Source organism: Anomaloglossus baeobatrachus, chromosome 4, assembly GCF_048569485.1.
Source record: "Anomaloglossus baeobatrachus isolate aAnoBae1 chromosome 4, aAnoBae1.hap1, whole genome shotgun sequence".
Classification (NCBI taxonomy): domain Eukaryota; kingdom Metazoa; phylum Chordata; class Amphibia; order Anura; family Aromobatidae; genus Anomaloglossus; species Anomaloglossus baeobatrachus.
In genome coordinates, this window is record NC_134356.1 from 11,397,150 (window position 1) to 11,416,943 (window position 19,794).

A 19,794-nucleotide genomic window follows, 5' to 3' on the forward strand; every position below is an offset into this window, starting at 1 on the left:
TAATATAAACCCCCTCACCTGCCAGGGGCGCTGATAATATACACCCCCTCACCTGCCGGGGGGTGCTGGCGATCTACACCCCCTCACCTGCCGGGGGGCGTTGATAATATACACCCCCTCACCTGCCGGGGGGCGTTGATAATATACACCCCCTCCCCTGCCGGGGGGCGCTGACCATATACACCACATTTCATACTATAACCTTTCAGGAGTGGAGGATGCTGGGACTTAAAGGGATAGTACCCCTCTTTGTCGTGCAATTAAAACTATTGCTCCCTGTTATCAGCCCTTTTTGGCTGATGTAGTGTCAATCATCCCATTGGAGGATAGGTTTGTCTTGGGCCCCATGATCACCAATATATCAGCCGTCGGCCTTTATAACGCTCCAGCATTATTATAACCTGCAGGTTACTGGCCCTTTAAGAAAACATTAAAAAAAATAAAATAAAGTTTTGTACATTCCTTTGTAAATAAAGTTTCATCTCCAAACTATGAAAAACTTCTGCGATTCATTAATACCCGGCGTTTCCTCCCATTATAAAGCCCTCTGCTTGCCGTCAGTGAATACAAACCTTTATATCCGGGGACTGAAGCTTTTCTGGTGGAATCTGAACGGCCGCCGCCATGTCTGATTCTCATCTGAGAGTTTGTTACAGTGTGTCAGTGCAGGTAAAACGGATGCAAATGTAACAAACCCTCAGCTGTGAGAATTACAACAGGACGGTACCTTTGTCAATAGGCGGGGCCTGGTGGCCGGCAGGAGGCGGGGCCTGGTGGCCGGCAGGAGGCGGGGCCAGGTGGCCGGCAGGAGGCGGGGCCAGGTGGCCGGCAGGAGGCGGGGCCAGGTGGCCGGCAGGAGGCGGGGCCAGGTGGCCGGCAGGAGGCGGGGCCAGGTGGCCGGCAGGAGGCGGGGCCAGGTGGCCGGCAGGAGGCGGGGCCAGGTGGCCGGCAGGAGGCGGGGCCAGGTGGCCGGCAGGAGGCGGGGCCAGGTGGCCGGCAGGAGGCGGGGCCAGGTGGCCGGCAGGAGGCGGGGCCTGGTGGCCGGCAGGAGGCGCCAGGGATGGCGGCGTTGGCAGTTATGGGGGTCTCCGGGTATAAAGCTTCGAATTCACTGACAGCAAGCAGAGATCTAGGAATTGGGACAACGACCATTAAGAAGCTGTGGGATATGACACAAACGCTGGGGGATGCGCCCCTTTAAGGGGGTTGTCTGGCGGAGCGGGAGATGAGCGGCGCCAGTGGCATCACAAGCCGTCCCGGCCGATAGGTGGAGACCCGACGTCGCGGGCGCCGCTGATCGCTGGAGCCGCCGGACGACCCCTTTATTCAGGCGCAGGGTTAATAAAGTGACTCGCAAAATACATAAAGCCACACCTCGTATATAAATAGTGGAGCCGAGCGGCGCCCCAGGACCCCTCGGGAGGGCTGAGAGCATACTTGTCCCCAGGGCGCGGGGGGTCCTATCGGAGCTCGTTGAAGAGCTGCCCCCAGTAGGAGGCGTCGGTGGCGCCGGGGTCCTCCTCCTCCAGCCCGCTGAAGCTGATGTCCAGCAGGATCTTGCTCAGGCTCTCCTCCTTGGTGTCCAGCACCAGCCCCTCCAGCAGCGAGCGGTTAGTGGAGCCCCCCACCTGCAGCTCCTTGGAGCAGCGACTCTGCTTCCGGCCCCCCGTCGGCGTCTCCAACGTTTCCAGCTGAGGAGAGGGCGGCGACAACGCGGCCATGACATCCGGGGGGGAACCGAAATACGGCAGATCTTTAAAAGGGGTCTCCCAAAAACTGAGGGTCCCGAAGCTGTCCTTGAAGGGGGTGAGAGCGGCGCCCCGGGGGATTCGGACCGGGCTGAAATCCAGCAGGGGGTCCGTGGTGGGGAGGGAGGGGGACTCCCACGGCTGGAGGCAGGGAAGTTTGCTCGGCGTGGAAGAAGTGGGGGGCTTCATGAACTTGTCTTTGACGGGGGTCTTGAAGGAGTAGCCCTCGTCGGTGGTGAGCTGGGTGGTCCCTTCCGGGGGTTGCGTGTCCTGCAGAATAGAGAAGTCTACGTCCAGACCTGAATCTGAGGCGCTGCTGTCCGGGAGAAGCAGCTCCGGCTCCTGCGATCGGGGGGTCACCAGCTGCTGCTTCCTCCGGGATCGCTGGCAACGAGGCGGGAGGGTGGGCGGCAGCGTGACGATGGGCGGCAGCGTGACGGGGTCCGGCGCGGCCTGAGGAGGAGCTGCCGGAGCGGCGGGGGAGGCGCAGGCGTCTGCAACAGAATCTGCAAGAGAAACAACTCAGCAAGCCGGACCCCAACAACCTCCTCCCCCCATACCTCTGCATAGGCAGAAACTATTCATAGTACAGACAAAGAATAAAAACATGTCACAGCTGAGGGTTTGTTTCTGTTGTACCCAGTTTAGAGCTAAACACACTGTAACAAACCCTCAGCTGTGAATCAGGTAAATCTCACTAAAGACCACCCACAGGACCCCCCAAATGCACTGACCTTGGGGGCGATCTTCACCCGTTTGCTGCTGCGCGGCCCCTCGGGGACCCCCGGATCTGGTGTAAACGTCTCCAGCGGAGAGAAGATCAGCGGCTGCGAGAGCGGGAACTGCACGGGGATGAGGTAGGAGTCGATCCTCGGCAGCAGCGGCTTCATCCTTCGCTCCGGAGCTGTGGGAGGAGAAGCGGAATCGCGGCTCAGAACCGAGCTATAGTCTGCGCTGAGCGCGAGGAGAAAGACGAGATCTCACCCCTGGTGCCGCCCGCGAGGCTCTGCCCGACACTTGGCTCCGGGGTCACCGGCCGCGGCGGCTGCAAGAAGAGCAAGGACAGGTGAACCCACTACTACCACCCCCAACGTCTGCCCAGGACGGACAACGCCCCGGTATCCTCTGCGGATCAGGTCACCAACATCTCTGCGGCCTGTCAGAGAACGGGAGCGACGATCTGCACAGATCAGAGACGTCTCCGAGGACGGACGCCGAGGAAGAGAGCGTCACAGCCGGAGAAGAGGACCGCTGAGATTGTCCGCTCTGAAGACAACGGTAACAGAACCTCAGCGGTCACCGGTCTCCTCAGGCAGAGGATGTAACAAAAGGGACGCTGCAATTCACTGACAGCAAGCAGAGATCTCACAGAGGGGAAGAATCAGAACAAAAGGCAAAACCGGCCGAAGATTACAAAGAAAGGAAAGAGACTGAAAAACTTACCGGGTCACTGCAAGCGGAGGACGAGGAGCCGGAGGCCTGAGGACGAGAAATAAGAGAGAGCGCAGCTCTGGAGTATAATACAGCATCAGTAATGTAATGTGTGTACACAGTGACTGCACCAGCAGAATAGTGAGTGCAGCTCTGGAGTATAATGCAGGAGGTAACTCAGGATCAGTAATGTAATGTATGTACACAGTGACTGCACCAGCAGAATAGTGAGTGCAGCTCTGGAGTATAATGCAGGAGGTAACTCAGGGTCAGTAATGTAATGTATGTACACAGTGACTGCACCAGCAGAATAGTGAGTGCAGCTCTGGAGTATAATGCAGGAGGTAACTCAGGGATCAGTAATGTAATGTATGTACACAGTGACTGCACCAGCAGAATAGTGAGTGCAGCTCTGGAATATAATACAGGAGGTAACTCAGGATCAGTAATGTATGTACAGTGACTGCACCAGCAGAATAGTGAGCGCAGCTCTCTGGAGTATAATACAGGAGGTAACTCAGGATCAGTAATGTAATGTATGTACACAGTGACTGCACCAGCAGAATAGTGAGTGCAGCTCTGGAGTATAATGCAGGAGGTAACTCAGGATCAGTAATGTAATGTATGTACAATAGTGACTGCACCAGCAGAATAGTGACTGCACCAGCAGAATAGTGAGTGCAGCTCTGGAATATAATACAGGGGGTAACTCAGGATCAGTAATGTATGTACAGTGACTGCACCAGCAGAATAGTGAGCGCAGCCTCTGGAGTATAATACAGGAGGTTAACTCAGGATCAGTAATGTAATGTATATACACAGTGACTCCACAGCAGAATAGTGGAGTGCAGCTCTGGAGTATAATACAGGGGGTAACTCAGGGTCAATAATGTAACGTATGTACAGTGACTGCACCAGCAGAATAGTGAGTGCAGCTCTGGAGTATAATACAGGAGGTAACTCCAGGATCAGTAATGTAATGTATGTACACAGTGACTGCGCCAGCAGAATAGTGAGTGCAAGCTCTGGGAGTATAATACAGGGGGTAACTCCAGGGTCAATAATGTAACGTATGTACAGTGACTGCACCAGCAGAATAGTGAGTGCAGCTCTGGAGTATAATACAGCGGGTAACTCAGGGTCAGTAATGTAACGTATGTACAGTGACTGCACCAGCAGAATAGTGAGCGCAGCTCTGGAGTATAATACAGCGGGTAACTCAGGATCAGTAATGTAATGTATGTACACAGTGACTGCACCAGCAGAATAGTGAGCGCAGCTCTGGAGTATAATACAGCGGGTAACTCAGGATCAGTAATGTAATGTAAGTACACAGTGACTGCACAGCCAGAATAGTGAGGTGCAGCTCTGGAGGATAATGCAGGGGGTAACTAAGGATCAGTAATGTATGTACCAGTGACTGCACCAGCAGAATAGTGAGTGCAGCTCTGGAGTATAATACAGGGGGTAACTCAGGATCAGTAATGTAATGTATGTGCACAGTGACTGCACCAGCAGAATAGTGAGCGCAGCTCTGGAGGATAATGCAGACAGTCATGTACCTTGAACACCTGATCGAGGGTCAGGCAGCGATTTGGCTTGGGGATGAATCGTCCAATAGGAGATCTTGTTGTTGTTGTTCGGACTCTCGCGCACAAACATGTCGTGCAGGGAAGAGGTTGTGCCGGATGGAGTTCTGTGGAGACACCGGAGAGCATCAGTGGACGGCTCTTATTAACCCTTTCCTCCCCTCCCTCAGGTCTTTACCTTCCAGCCGGGTTTGGCCACATGTCTGAAGTACGGGAAGTGGTCCTGGATCCACGTGTAGATGTCCTTCAGCGTCATCCTCTGGTGGCCGTGCTGTTAATGGCAAACTGGATCAGGGCCATGTAGGAGTACGGCGGACGCTCGTAGGCGCTGACCGGCCAGGACGACGAGGCTGCAGGAGCCGGAAGTTCCTCCTCCACCTGAGGGCGCAAGAGAGTCAGCCTCTGGAATGACACGTGAGCGCAGCCCCGCGGGGGGACGGTCACCTTTATGGGGTCCTTCTCTGGGCTGCAGTTCTCCTTCTCGGCGGCGTCCGTCTTGGGGTCTGGCGGTCCCAGCCCGTCGGAGCTCATCTTCCCCCAGCCAGTGTATGTTGGTCAGACTGTCGTCCAGTTCCTGCCCGTCCCCAGGAGCCGCTGATGAGACAAGCAGTAGTCATGAACGTACCTCAGGACGGGGACCATCTCTACAGCTCCCCCAGACCGATACACTGTAAACAAAGCCTCAGGCTGTGCGAGGAGTTACAGAGCTGAGGGTTTGTTACATTGTTACAGGAGGGTCATATTTCAGGTTCTCCGTGCTTCCATCCACTGACAGCAGCAGAGGTCTCCAGAAATGTGCAGCTTTATTTACTTCTCTCCTCCTCCGGGGGGTTGCTGGAGATCAGCGGTGGCAGCGGCGGCCTCCAGCTGTAGGGTCTCGATGTCCTCCGCTTTGCTCTGGAGGTCCGAGCCGCTCCACCTGTGAGTGGAGGGAGCTGCTCCCGGTGATGAGGATGAACTTGTTGGGGCCGCCGCTCTCTCTTCCCCCGCACAGTCCAGGGCCTGGATGATGCTCTCCACATCCGAGTCCGGGGGCATCACCACCAGCTGTGTGTCCGGGATGGTCGGATGACCCATGACCTTCACCCCGGAGAGGCCGGGAGGGACTCGGCCGGAGATCTGGGGGGCAGCGGCTGTGGCGGCTTCTGCCCGGGCAGGGGGCGGCTCCGGAGTCCGCTGGTTTTGGCTCATTGCCCGCACAGTCCGGTTCTGGCTGCCCTTCACGCCACTCACGGGGTCTGCGCCTGTGCAGGGCTTCCTGCGCTTTGGACGCCATCTCCAGTTGGAAGGCTGAGCCTCCGTCTTCTCAGTATCAGTGGCCTCCGGGGGCTGGACCTCATGGTGCCGCTGCAGACGTGGCGGCCATCGGAAGATGGAACCTGGAAGACGACAGGAAAAAAGAAAGGGCAGTTAAACTGGAGGCGGGGAAAGGAGAAGCGCAGACCAACAGGGAAGGAGGTGGTCAAAGCAAGGGAAAGGGGGACGGAGGGGGCACGGGCCGAGGCGGGACAGAGCAGGGGTCGCGGGCCGAGGGGGGGGGCGCGGGCCGAGGTGAACAGAGGGGGGCGCGCCTGGGGGCCGAGGCGGGCCGAGGGGGGGGGGGGGCACGCGCGGGCCGAGGGGGGGGGGGGGGCACGCGCGGGCCGAGGGGGGGGGGGGGCACGCGGCGGGCCGAGGGGGGGGGGGGGGGCACGCGCGGGCCGAGGGGGGGGGGGGCACGCGCGGGCCGAGGGGGGGGGGGGGGCACGCGCGGGCCGAGGGGGGGGGGGGCACGCGCGGGCCGAGGGGGGGGGGGGGGCACGCGCGGGCCGAGGGGGGGGGGGGGCACGCGCGGGCCGAGGGGGGGGGGGGGGCACGCGCGGGCCGAGGGGGGGGGGGGGGCACGCGCGGGCCGAGGGGGGGGGGGGGGCACGCGCGGGCCGAGGGGGGGGGGGGGGCACGCGCGGGCCGGGGGGGGGGGGGGGCACGCGCGGGCCGAGGGGGGGGGGGGGGCACGCGCGGGCCGAGGGGGGGGGGGGGGCACGCGCGGGCCGAGGGGGGGGGGGGGCACGCGCGGGCCGAGGGGGGGGGGGGGGCACGCGCGGGCCGAGGGGGGGGGGGGGCACGCGCGGGCCGAGGGGGGGGGGGGGCACGCGCGGGCCGAGGGGGGGGGGGGGCACGCGCGGGCCGAGGGGGGGGGGGGGCACGCGCGGGGCCGAGGGGGGGGGGGGGGCACGCGCGGGCCGAGGGGGGGGGGGGGGGGCACGCGCGGGCCGAGGGGGGGGGGGGGGCACGCGCGGGCCGAGGGGGGGGGGGGGGGCACGCGCGGGCCGAGGGGGGGGGGGGGGGCACGCGCGGGCCGAGGGGGGGGGGGGGGCACGCGCGGGCCGAGGGGGGGGGGGGGCACGCGCGGGCCGAGGGGGGGGGGGGGGCACGCGCGGGCCGAGGGGGGGGGGGGGGCCACGCGCGGGGCCGAGGGGGGGGGGGGGGCACGCGCGGGCCGAGGGGGGGGGGGGGCACGCGCGGGCCGAGGGGGGGGGGGGGGCACGCGCGGGCCGAGGGGGGGGGGGGGGCACGCGCGGGCCGAGGGGGGGGGGGGGGCACGCGCGGGCCGAGGGGGGGGGGGGGGCACGCGCGGGCCGAGGGGGGGGGGGGGGCACGCGCGGGCCCGAGGGGGGGGGGGGGGGGCCACGCGCGGGCCGAGGGGGGGGGGGGGCACGCGCGGGCCGAGGGGGGGGGGGGGGGCACGCGCGGGGCCGAGGGGGGGGGGGGCACGCGCGGGCCGAGGGGGGGGGGGGGCACGCGCGGGGCCGAGGGGGGGGGGGGGCACGCGCGGGCCGAGGGGGGGGGGGGGCACGCGCGGGCCGAGGGGGGGGGGGGGCACGCGCGGGCCGAGGGGGGGGGGGGGCACGCGCGGGCCGAGGGGGGGGGGGGGGCACGCGCGGGCCGAGGGGGGGGGGGGGGGCACGCGCGGGCCGAGGGGGGGGGGGGGGCACGCGCGGGCCGAGGGGGGGGGGGGGCACGCGCGGGCCGAGGGGGGGGGGGGGCACGCGCGGGCCGAGGGGGGGGGGGGGCACGCGCGGGCCGAGGGGGGGGGGGGCACGCGCGGGCCGAGGGGGGGGGGGGGCACGCGCGGGCCGAGGGGGGGGGGGGGCACGCGCGGGCCCGAGGGGGGGGGGGGGCACGCGCGGGCCGAGGGGGGGGGGGGCACGCGCGGGCCGAGGGGGGGGGGGGCACGCGCGGGCCGAGGGGGGGGGGGGCACGCGCGGGGCCGAGGGGGGGGGGGGCACGCGCGGGCCGAGGGGGGGGGGGGGCACGCGCGGGCCGAGGGGGGGGGGGCACGCGCGGGCCGAGGGGGGGGGGGGCACGCGCGGGCCGAGGGGGGGGGGGGCACGCGCGGGCCGAGGGGGGGGGGGCACGCGCGGGCCGAGGGGGGGGGGGCACGCGCGGGCCGAGGGGGGGGGGGGCACGCGCGGGCCGAGGGGGGGGGGGGCAACGCGCGGGCCGAGGGGGGGGGGGGGCACGCGCGGGCCGAGGGGGGGGGGGCACGCGCGGGCCGAGGGGGGGGGGGGGCACGCGCGGGCCGAGGGGGGGGGGGGCACGCGCGGGCCGAGGGGGGGGGGGGCACGCGCGGGCCGAGGGGGGGGGGGGGCACGCGCGGGCCGAGGGGGGGGGGGCACGCGCGGGCGAGGGGGGGGGGGGCACGCGCGGGCCGAGGGGGGGGGGGGCACGCGCGGGCCGAGGGGGGGGGGGGCAACGCGCGGCCGAGGGGGGGGGGCACGCGCGGGCCGAGGGGGGGGGGGCACGCGCGGGCCGAGGGGGGGGGGGGCACGCGCGGGCCGGAGGGGGGGGGGGCACGCGCGGGCCGAGGGGGGGGGGGCACGCGCGGGCCGAGGGGGGGGGGGGGCACGCGCGGGCCGAGGGGGGGGGGGCACGCGCGGGCCGAGGGGGGGGGGGGCACGCGCGGGCCGAGGGGGGGGGGGGGCACGCGCGGGCCGAGGGGGGGGGGGGCACGCGCGGGCCGAGGGGGGGGGGGGCACGCGCGGGCCGAGGGGGGGGGGGGGCACGCGCGGGCCGAGGGGGGGGGGGCACGCGCGGGCCGAGGGGGGGGGGGGGCACGCGCGGGCCGAGGGGGGGGGGGCACGCGCGGGCCGAGGGGGGGGGGGGCACGCGCGGGCCGAGGGGGGGGGGGCACGCGCGGGCCCGAGGGGGGGGGGGGCACGCGCGGGCCGAGGGGGGGGGGGCACGCGCGGGCCGAGGGGGGGGGGGCACGCGCGGGCCGAGGGGGGGGGGGGCACGCGCGGGCCGAGGGGGGGGGGGCACGCGCGGGCCGAGGGGGGGGGGGCACGCGCGGGGCCGAGGGGGGGGGGGCACGCGCGGGCCGAGGGGGGGGGGGGCACGCGCGGGCCGAGGGGGGGGGGGCACGCGCGGGCCGAGGGGGGGGGGGGCACGCGCGGGCCGAGGGGGGGGGGGCACGCGCGGGCCGAGGGGGGGGGGCACGCGCGGGCCGAGGGGGGGGGGCACGCGCGGGCCGAGGGGGGGGGGGCACGCGCGGGCCGAGGGGGGGGGGGGCACGCGCGGGCCGAGGGGGGGGGGCACGCGCGGGCCGAGGGGGGGGGCACGCGCGGGCCGAGGGGGGGGGCACGCGCGGGCCGAGGGGGGGGGGGCACGCGCGGGCCGAGGGGGGGGGGGCACGCGCGGGCCGAGGGGGGGGGGGCACGCGCGGGCCGAGGGGGGGGGAACGCGCGGCCGAGGGGGGGGGCACGCGCGGGCCGAGGGGGGGGGCACGCGCGGCCGAGGGGGGGGGCACGCGCGGGCCGAGGGGGGGGGCACGCGCGGGCCGAGGGGGGGGGGCACGCGCGGGCCGAGGGGGGGGGGCACGCGCGGGCCGAGGGGGGGGGCACGCGCGGGCCGAGGGGGGGGGGCACGCGCGGGCCGAGGGGGGGGGGCACGCGCGGGCCGAGGGGGGGGGGCACGCGCGGGCCGAGGGGGGGGGCACGCGCGGGCCGAGGGGGGGGGCACGCGCGGGCCGAGGGGGGGGGCACGCGCGGGCCGAGGGGGGGGGCACGCGCGGGCCGAGGGGGGGGGCACGCGCGGGCCGAGGGGGGGGGCACGCGCGGGCCGAGGGGGGGGGGGCACGCGCGGGCCGAGGGGGGGGGGCACGCGCGGGCCGAGGGGGGGGGGGGCACGCGCGGGCCGAGGGGGGGGGCACGCGCGGGCCGAGGGGGGGGGGCACGCGCGGGCCGAGGGGGGGGGCACGCGCGGGCCGAGGGGGGGGGCACGCGCGGGCCCGAGGGGGGGGGGGGCACGCGCGGGCCGAGGGGGGGGCACGCGCGGGCCGAGGGGGGGGGCACGCGCGGGCCGAGGGGGGGGGCACGAGCGGGCCGAGGGGGGGGGCACGCGCGGGCCGAGGGGGGGGGGGCACGCGCGGGCCGAGGGGGGGGGGGCAGCGCGCGGGGCCGAGGGGGGGGGGCACGCGCGGGCCGAGGGGGGGGGCACGCGCGGGCCGAGGGGGGGGCACGCGCGGGCCGAGGGGGGGGGGCACGCGCGGGCCGAGGGGGGGGGGCACGCGCGGGCCGAGGGGGGGGCACGCGCGGGCCGAGGGGGGGGGCACGCGCGGGCCGAGGGGGGGGGCACGCGCGGGCCGAGGGGGGGGGCACGCGCGGGCCGAGGGGGGGGGGCACGCGCGGGCCGAGGGGGGGGGGCACGCGCGGGCCGAGGGGGGGGGCACGCGCGGGCCGAGGGGGGGGGCCACGCGCGGGCCGAGGGGGGGGGCACGCGCGGGCCGAGGGGGGGGGGCACGCGCGGGCCGAGGGGGGGGGGGGGGGGGCGCGCGCGGGCCGAAGGGGGGGGGGGGGGGGGCGCGCGCGGGCCGAGGGGGGGGGGCGCGCGCGGGCCGAGGGGGGGGGGGGCGCGCGGGCCGAGGGGGGGGGGGGCGCGCGGGCCGAGGGGGGGGGGCGCGCGCGGGCCGAGGGGGGGGGGGGGGGCGCGCGCGGGCCGAGGGGGGGGGGGGGGGGGGGCCGCGCGGGGCCGAGGGGGGGGGCGCGCGCGGGCCGAGGGGGGGGGGCGCGCGGGCCGAGGGGGGGGGGGCGCGCGGGCCGAGGGGGGGGGGGGGGCGCGCGGGCCGAGGGGGGAGGGGGGGGGGGGGCGCGCGCGGGCCGAGGGGGGGGCGCGCGCGGGCCGAGGGGGGGGGGGGCGCGCGGGCCGAGGGGGGGGGGGGGGTACGCGCGGCCGAGGGGGGGGGCACGCGCGGGCCGAGGGGGGGGGGGGGGCACGCGCGGGCCGAGGGGGGCACGCGCGGGCCGAGGCGGGACAGAGGGAGGGGGGCGAGGGCCGAGGCGGGACAGAGGGAGGGGGGCGAGGGGCCGAGGCGGGACAGAGGGAGGGGGGCGAGGGCCGAGGCGGGACAGAGGGAGGGGGGCGAGGGCCGAGGCGGGGACAGAGGAGGGGGCGAGGGCCGAGGCGGGACAGAGGGAGGGGGGCGAGGGCCGAGGCGGGACAGAGGGAGGGGGCGAGGGCCGAGGCGGGACAGAGGGAGGGGGGCGAGGGCCGAGGCGGGGACAGAGGGAGGGGGGGCGAGGGCCGAGGCGGGACAGAGGGAGGGGGGCGAGGGCCGAGGCGGGACAGAGGGAGGGGGGCGAGGGCCGAGGCGGGACAGAGGGAGGGGGGGCGAGGGCCGAGGCGGGACAGAGGGAGGGGGGCGAGGGCCGAGGCGGGACAGAGGGAGGGGGGCGAGGGCCGAGGCGGGACAGAGGGAGGGGGGCGAGGGCCGAGGCGGGACAGAGGGAAGGGGGGCGAGGGCCGAGGCGGGACAGAGGGAGGGGGGCGAGGGCCGAGGCGGGGACAGAGGGAGGGGGGCGAGGGCCGAGGCGGGACAGAGGGAGGGGGGCGAGGGCCGAGGCGGGACAGAGGGAGGGGGGCGAGGGCCGAGGCGGGGACAGAGGGAGGGGGGCGAGGGCCGAGGCGGGACAGAGGGAGGGGGGCGAGGGCCGAGGCGGGACAGAGGGAGGGGGGGCGAGGGCCGAGGCGGGACAGAGGGAGGGGGGCGAGGGCCGAGGCGGGACAGAGGGAGGGGGGCGAGGGCCGAGGCGGGACAGAGGGAGGGGGGGCGAGGGCCGAGGCGGGACAGAGGGAGGGGGGCGAGGGCCGAGGCGGGACAGAGGGAGGGGGGCGAGGGCCGAGGCGGGACAGAGGGAGGGGGGCGAGGCCGAGGCGGGACAGAGGGAGGGGGGCGAGGGCCGAGGCGGGACAGAGGGAGGGGGGCGAGGGCCGAGGCGGGACAGAGGGAGGGGGGCGAGGGCCGAGGCGGGACAGAGGGAGGGGGCGAGGGCCGAGGCGGGACAGAGGGAGGGGGGCGAGGGCCGAGGCGGGGACAGAGGGAGGGGGGCGAGGGCCCGAGGCGGGACAGAGGGAGGGGGGCGAGGGCCGAGGCGGGACAGAGGGAGGGGGGCGAGGGCCGAGGCGGGACAGAGGGAGGGGGGCGAGGGCCGAGGCGGGACAGAGGGAGGGGGGCGAGGGCCGAGGCGGGACAGAGGGAGGGGGGCGAGGGCCGAGGCGGGACAGAGGGAGGGGGGCGAGGGCCGAGGCGGGACAGAGGGAGGGGGGGCGAGGGCCGAGGCGGGACAGAGGGAGGGGGGCGAGGGCCGAGGCGGGACAGAGGGAGGGGGCGAGGGCCGAGGCGGGACAGAGGGAGGGGGGCGAGGGCCGAGGCGGGACAGAGGGAGGGGGGCGAGGGCCGAGGCGGGACAGAGGGAGGGGGGCGAGGGCCGAGGCGGGACAGAGGGAGGGGGGCGAGGGCCGAGGCGGGACAGAGGGAGGGGGGCGAGGGCCGAGGCGGGACAGAGGGAGGGGGGCGAGGGCCGAGGCGGGACAGAGGGAGGGGGGCGAGGGCCGAGGCGGGACAGAGGGAGGGGGGCGAGGGCCGAGGCGGGACAGAGGGAGGGGGGCGAGGGCCGAGGCGGGACAGAGGGAGGGGGGCGAGGGCCGAGGCGGGACAGAGGGAGGGGGGCGAGGGCCGAGGCGGGACAGAGGGAGGGGGGCGAGGGCCGAGGCGGGACAGAGGGAGGGGGCGAGGGCCGAGGCGGGACAGAGGGAGGGGGGGCGAGGGCCGAGGCGGGACAGAGGGAGGGGGGGCGAGGGGCCGAGGCGGGACAGAGGGAGGGGGGCGAGGGCCGAGGCGGGACAGAGGGAGGGGGGCGAGGGCCGAGGCGGGACAGAGGGGAGGGGGGCGAGGGCCGAGGCGGGACAGAGGGAGGGGGGCGAGGGCCGAGGCGGGACAGAGGGAGGGGGGGGCGAGGGCCGAGGCGGGACAGAGGGAGGGGGGCGAGGGCCGAGGCGGGACAGAGGGAGGGGGGCGAGGGCCGAGGCGGGACAGAGGGAGGGGGGCGAGGGCCGAGGCGGGACAGAGGGAGGGGGGCGAGGGCCGAGGCGGGACAGAGGGAGGGGGGCGAGGGCCGAGGCGGGACAGAGGGAGGGGGGCGAGGGCCGAGGCGGGACAGAGGGAGGGGGGCGAGGGCCGAGGCGGGACAGAGGGAGGGGGGCGAGGGCCGAGGCGGGACAGAGGGAGGGGGGCGAGGGCCGAGGCGGGACAGAGGGAGGGGGGCGAGGGCCGAGGCGGGACAGAGGGAGGGGGGCGAGGGCCGAGGCGGGACAGAGGGAGGGGGGCGGAAGAGGCCGAGGCGGACAGAGGGAGGGGGGCGAGGGCCGAGGCGGGACAGAGGGAGGGGGGCGAGGGCCGAGGCGGGACAGAGGGAGGGGGGCGAGGGCCGAGGCGGGACAGAGGGAGGGGGGCGAGGGCCGAGGCGGGACAGAGGGAGGGGGGCGAGGGCCGAGGCGGGACAGAGGGAGGGGGGCGAGGGCCGAGGCGGGACAGAGGGAGGGGGGCGAGGGCCGAGGCGGGACAGAGGGAGGGGGGCGAGGGCCGAGGCGGGACAGAGGGAGGGGGGCGAGGGCCGAGGCGGGACAGAGGGAGGGGGCGAGGGCCGAGGCGGGACAGAGGGAGGGGGGCGAGGCCGAGGCGGGACAGAGGGAGGGGGGCGAGGGCCGAGGCGGGACAGAGGGAGGGGGGCGAGGGCCGAGGCGGGACAGAGGAGGGGGGGCGAGGGCCGAGGCGGGACAGAGGGAGGGGGGCGAGGGCCGAGGGCGGGACAGAGGGAGGGGGGCGAGGGCCGAGGCGGGACAGAGGGAGGGGGGCGAGGGCCGAGGCGGGACAGAGGGAGGGGGGCGAGGGCCGAGGCGGGACAGAGGGAGGGGGGCGAGGGCCGAGGCGGGACAGAGGGAGGGGGGCGAGGGCCGAGGCGGGACAGAGGTGAGGGGGGCGAGGGCCGAGGCGGGACAGAGGGAGGGGGGCGAGGGCCGAGGCGGGACAGAGGGAGGGGGGCGAGGGCCGAGGCGGGACAGAGGGAGGGGGGCGAGGGCCGAGGCGGGACAGAGGGAGGGGGGCGAGGGCCGAGGCGGGACAGAGGGAGGGGGGCGAGGGCCGAGGCGGGACAGAGGGAGGGGGGCGAGGGCCGAGGCGGGACAGAGGGAGGGGGGCGAGGGCCGAGGCGGGACAGAGGGAGGGGGGCGAGGGCCGAGGCGGGACAGAGGGAGGGGGGCGAGGGCCGAGGCGGGACAGAGGGAGGGGGGCGAGGGCCGAGGCGGGACAGAGGGAGGGGGGCGAGGGCCGAGGCGGGACAGAGGGAGGGGGGCGAGGGCCGAGGCGGGACAGAGGGAGGGGGGCGAGGGCCGAGGCGGGACAGAGGGAGGGGGGCGAGGGCCGAGGCGGGACAGAGGGAGGGGGGCGAGGGCCGAGGCGGGACAGAGGGAGGGGGGCGAGGGCCGAGGCGGGACAGAGGGAGGGGGGCGAGGGCCGAGGCGGGACAGAGGGAGGGGGGCGAGGGCCGAGGCGGGGACAGAGGGAGGGGGGCGAGGGCCGAGGCGGGACAGAGGGAGGGGGGCGAGGGCCGAGGCGGGACAGAGGGAGGGGGGCGAGGGCCGAGGCGGGACAGAGGGAGGGGGGCGAGGGCCGAGGCGGGACAGAGGGAGGGGGGGCGAGGGCCGAGGCGGGACAGAGGGAGGGGGGCGAGGGCCGAGGCGGGACAGAGGGAGGGGGGCGAGGGCCGAGGCGGGACAGAGGGAGGGGGGCGAGGGCCGAGGCGGGACAGAGGGAGGGGGGCGAGGGCCGAGGCGGGACAGAGGGAGGGGGGCGAGGGCCGAGGCGGGACAGAGGGAGGGGGGCGAGGGCCGAGGCGGGACAGAGGGAGGGGGGCGAGGGCCGAGGCGGGACAGAGGGAGGGGGGCGAGGGCCGAGGCGGGACAGAGGGAGGGGGGCGAGGGGCCGAGGCGGGACAGAGGGAGGGGGGCGAGGGCCGAGGCGGGACAGAGGGAGGGGGGGCGAGGGCCGAGGCGGGACAGAGGGAGGGGGGCGAGGGCCGAGGCGGGGACAGAGGGAGGGGGGCGAGGGCCGAGGCGGGACAGAGGGAGGGGGGCGAGGGCCGAGGCGGACAGAGGGAGGGGGGCGAGGGCCGAGGCGGGACAGAGGGAGGGGGGCGAGGGCCGAGGCGGGACAGAGGGAGGGGGGGCGAGGGCCGAGGCGGGACAGAGGGAGGGGGGCGAGGGCCGAGGCGGGACAGAGGGAGGGGGGGCGAGGGCCCGAGGCGGGACAGAGGGAGGGGGGGCGAGGGGCCGAGGCGGGACAGAGGGAGGGGGGCGAGGGCCGAGGCGGGACAGAGGGAGGGGGCGAGGGCCGAGGCGGGACAGAGGGAGGGGGGCGAGGGCCGAGGCGGGACAGAGGGAGGGGGGCGAGGGCCGAGGCGGGACAGAGGGAGGGGGGCGAGGGCCGAGGCGGGACAGAGGGGAGGGGGGCGAGGGCCGAGGCGGGACAGAGGGAGGGGGGCGAGGGCCGAGGCGGGACAGAGGGAGGGGGGCGAGGGCCGAGGCGGGACAGAGGGAGGGGGGCGAGGGCCGAGGCGGGACAGAGGGAGGGGGGCGAGGGCCGAGGCGGGACAGAGGGAGGGGGGCGAGGGCCGAGGCGGGACAGAGGGAGGGGGGGCGAGGGCCGAGGCGGGACAGAGGGAGGGGGGCGAGGGCCGAGGCGGGACAGAGGGAGGGGGGCGAGGGCCGAGGCGGGGACAGAGGGAGGGGGGCGAGGGCCGAGGCGGGACAGAGGGAGGGGGGCGAGGGCCGAGGCGGGGACAGAGGGAGGGGGGCGAGGGCCGAGGCGGGACAGAGGGAGGGGGGCGAGGGCCGAGGCGGGACAGAGGGAGGGGGGCGAGGGCCGAGGCGGGACAGAGGGAGGGGGGGCGAGGGCCGAGGCGGGACAGAGGGAGGGGGGCGAGGCCGAGGCGGGACAGAGGGAGGGGGGCGAGGGCCGAGGCGGGACAGAGGGAGGGGGGGCGAGGGCCGAGGCGGGACAGAGGGAGGGGGGCGAGGGCCGAGGCGGCGCGGGCTGATCAGCAAGAGACGAAGTGTGAGGCAGAAACGTCATTTCACCAATAGTCCACTAAAGGAGTCATGTGACCTCTGCAGCCAATCACTGATCTCAGTCTTCTGCTGTATGGCTGAGACCAGTGACAGGCAGAGGCGGTCACGGCCGTGATTGGCTGCAGCCGTCACATGGACATGACATCACAGACGCAGCAGATAACATAATAGCCGCCGGGCGGGAGGATCCGCTGGAAATAAGCGGGTGAGTGCGAAATGTGCGGGGACAGCGCAGACCCCTGACATGATGGGAGTTGTAGTGTGAACAGCCCGTGACTCCCCACATCTACAGCACGCGCACCACAAGTCCCAGCATGCCCCGGACAGAGTGCGGACAGCAGGGCATGCTGGGAGATGTTCTGCAGTGCTGCAGCCCGGGATGTCGTGTCAGGCAGCGCAGCTCTCCGCTCACCCCAGCCGGTACCGGTGCGCGGCCTTCACTCTCACACTGACGGCTCCGCTGTCTTCTATCGGCTCCTGCAGCAGTTTGAATTTGCGCGCTTTGCGGCACGTCGCGTCACATGACCGCTGTCACCCAATAGTCTCCCGGAAGCGTCTTACGTCATAGCCTTTCAGCCTTCGGGAAGCCGCCGCTGAACTAGCCAATCAGCGTGCGGCCGTTAGGCCAATCAGCGGCGAGAGTCGCAGTGTGCAGCCAATGAGAGGGGGCGCTGACTGGTGAGAGCGGGGAGGACGCCGGGACGGGAGCCGGTCACCGGGAGTTACAGGTGATGAGACCGGAGCTGAGCTTCTTGGGAGGAGGAGGGGCGTGACCGCAGCCCCGGGGCTGAAACACCCAGAACGGGGCACAAGTCCTTGTTCTATCGCGTTTTCATATATAAATATATATATATTTTTTTTTATTTCATATAATATTTTTTGTTTTTAATTTTGTTTTAATATAGATATTTTTATTTTCACTTTTTTTTTACATATTTATATATATATATATATATATATATATATATATATATATATATATATATATATATATATATATATATATATATACATACATACATACATGGTACCGGAGGTGAGAGTCTGTGATTTTTATTCTGGGAGGGGGGGGGACTTCATTTAGATCTGGGATCTCAGGGTAGCTAGCTGACGACCCCTTTAAGTGTCACTGACTGACAGCAGCGTTTAATTGAGGCTCTGGGGGTCTGACTGATCCGCAGAGGCCGCCATGGATGGAGCAGAGGTGCAGATGCATGGATTCTGCTCCATTTACTATTTAAATGCTGTGTGAACACTGCAGCCAATCACCAGCTAATGATCGGCTGCAGCGCTCATAATGTCAAAGTGGAAAAACAAGAGATTGCACTGTGCATTTTTTTCAGCGTCCCATTATTGGTCTGAACCAAAATAACTTTTGTGTTACATGAAACTTTTGCCAGTAGAATCAGGTACAAAAACCAGACTGAGCTCTGCTCATCCTCCCCAGGTCCGGCCATTATTCTGGGTTCTGTTGCAGCGCTGCAGCTAATCTGGGAGGTCCGCAGCAGGTGCCACACCGATTGGCCGAGTTGCTCGGGGATTGGCTGCGGTGGTGGAGACCTGGGGAGGGCGATTAGAGCTCGGGGGAGGGGGTTCCCGCTCTGCGGAGTTATGACGTCCCGTTATATTTTCCAGACCTCCTCCGTGACTCCGGCCTACCCTCCGCTCCATCATGTGGTTCTCACTCTCGTGGCCTCTCCGCGCCGATGCCGCCCAAGAAACGGACAGCCTGTAACCCACGGAAACCTCGCCTGCTCTTCTTGGAGAGTCCGGAGGACGGACCGGTCCACGAGTACGGGGCTGCCCCGCCCAAAGCCGAGAAGACGAAATGTGTCCCCACCAGACCCCCGGACCACAACTCCTCCACATCCTGGGTAACCGGGGGGGGGTCGTGGTCTTGTATGTTAGTGTCCACCTCACTGGGGCGAGGGTGGGAAGCCGGCATCAGTTACTATAGAAGAGGAGGGAGGGGGTCTCTCATTCAGGACCCTCCTTTGAGAGTGTTTGGAGGACCCAATGTTACCTGAGCAGACAGTTCAATGGTCCTCGTGTAATACCATGTTCCTCCTGTGGGGGCGCTCCAGGGAAATCTAGATGGGAGTGGAGTTACGGGGGGCGTCTGTGCGCGTTATGGGGGGTGGGGTGTCTGAGCGTGTGACGGGGACTGGGATATCTGGGCGCGTTACGGGGGGTGAAGCGTCTGCACGCGTTATGGAGGAGCGTCTGCGCGCGTTATGGAGGGGCGTCTGCGCGCGTTATGGTGGGGCGTCTGCCCGCGTTACTGGGGTGGGGCGTCTGCGCGCGTTACACTGGGGTGGGGCGTCTGCGCGCGTTACTGGGGGGGTGGGGCGTCTGCGCGCGTTACTGGGGTTACCGGCGGGGGGGGGGGCGGCGTCTGCGCGCGTTACACTGGGGTGGGGCGTATGTGCGTGTTACACGGGACGGGGGGCGTCTCACAGAGTCACAGGGCGTCTGCGCACGTTACACTGGGGTGGGGCGTCTGCACGCGTTACACTGGGGTGGGGCGTATGTGCGCGTTACTGGAGTAGGGCGTCTGCGCGCGTTACTGGGGTAGGGCGTCTGCGCGCGTTACACTGGGGTGGGGCGTATGTGCGCGTTACTGGGGTGGGGCGTCTGCGCGCGTTACACTGGGGTGGGGCGTCTGCGCGCGTTACACTGGGGTGGGGCGTCTGCGCGCGTTACACTGGGGTGGGGCGTCTGCGCGCGTTACTGGGGTGGGGCGTCTGCGCGCGTTACACTGGGGTGGGGCGTCTGCGCGCGTTACACTGGGGTGGGGCGTCTGCGCGCGTTACACTGGGGTGGGGCGTCTGCGCGCGTTACTGGGGTGGGGCGTCTGCGCGCGTTACACTGGGGTGGGGCGTCTGCGCGCGTTACACTGGGGTGGGGCGTATGTGCGCGTTACACGGGACGGGGGGCGTCTCACAGAGTCACAGTGCGTCTGACTGTCTTTTCTTCCTCAGGTTTCCCCGCAGTTCGATCAGGCGCCACAGCTGCACTTTCCCCCTCGCCAGCGCCGCCGCCGCGGACCCCACGTCTCTGACAGCAGCGCCGCCCACGTAAACCAGAGTCAGCACCGCGCGCCGGGGAGGAAGCCGAGCGTCTGCAGATTCCCGCCTTTGTCGTTTTCTGCTGCTGAGATTCTAGAGACTCAATCGTTCGGCCCCACGAGGAGGAGGACGGAGCAGAATGTGCCCACAATGGCGCCCACCTCTCCGCCCGTCACAGGCAGCCCCCCGGACATACAGACCCCAGAGACAAGGCCTGAGCAGAACCCGCTGCTGTCACCCTGCGCAGCCTACATGCAGACACCGCTGTCCAGGAGACTGGCGGAAGCCCCTGACACCCCGCCGGCTGCCGGCCCCGGGCAGGTCCTAGCGGAGGACACCCCGGAGCAGGAGTACGGCCTCCGCCTCACCTGGAGGAGGAGGAGGGGACTGATGAAATTCCTGAAATCACGCGGGAGGCTGGAGAGCAGCGAGATCCTGGTGAAGCCCTGAGGTCAGAGGTCGCCGCACAATGTATCACTGAGAATAAAGGAAAAATGAACACAACGTGTCCATCTG

At 71.8% G+C, this 19,794-nt stretch overlaps 2 protein-coding genes across 3 annotated transcripts; one reads left to right on the forward strand and one right to left on the reverse strand.

The window, feature by feature from the left end:
- Nucleotides 1-942: 942 nt before the first annotated feature.
- FOXM1 (forkhead box M1) lies at nucleotides 943-16,699 on the reverse strand. The gene is given in 17 exon segments (XM_075343077.1): nucleotides 943-2,242; nucleotides 2,479-2,652; nucleotides 2,733-2,793; nucleotides 3,192-3,227; nucleotides 4,742-4,774; nucleotides 4,776-4,853; nucleotides 4,855-4,875; nucleotides 4,947-5,032; nucleotides 5,035-5,146; nucleotides 5,213-5,305; nucleotides 5,307-5,362; nucleotides 5,436-5,455; nucleotides 5,580-5,671; nucleotides 5,673-5,753; nucleotides 5,756-6,003; nucleotides 6,006-6,147; nucleotides 16,623-16,699. Coding segments are annotated over 16 exon segments (2,076 nt in total). The 5' UTR covers nucleotides 6,109-6,147; nucleotides 16,623-16,699; the 3' UTR covers nucleotides 943-1,460.
- RHNO1 (RAD9-HUS1-RAD1 interacting nuclear orphan 1) lies at nucleotides 16,349-19,794 on the forward strand. 2 transcript variants are annotated; one of them, XM_075343654.1, is made up of 3 exons: nucleotides 16,349-16,415; nucleotides 17,846-18,084; nucleotides 19,192-19,794. In XM_075343654.1, exons 2-3 carry the CDS (start codon nucleotides 17,917-17,919, stop codon nucleotides 19,726-19,728), a joined length of 705 nt encoding a protein of 234 aa, XP_075199769.1. In that variant the 5' UTR covers nucleotides 16,349-16,415; nucleotides 17,846-17,916; the 3' UTR covers nucleotides 19,729-19,794. The 2 variants fall into 2 exon arrangements, with proteins under 2 accessions (XP_075199769.1, XP_075199767.1); XM_075343652.1 differs by lacking the exon at nucleotides 16,349-16,415 and adding an exon at nucleotides 16,840-16,938.

Excerpts from the sequence above, each read along its gene's own strand:
- RHNO1 (XM_075343654.1), top strand. The coding sequence starts at position 17,917 with ATGCCGCCCAAGAAACGGACAGCCTGTAACCCACGGAAACCTCGCCTG. Across the intron at positions 18,085-19,191 it reads ACAACTCCTCCACATCCTGG|GTTTCCCCGCAGTTCGATCA; the intron begins GTAACCGGGGGG and ends TTTCTTCCTCAG.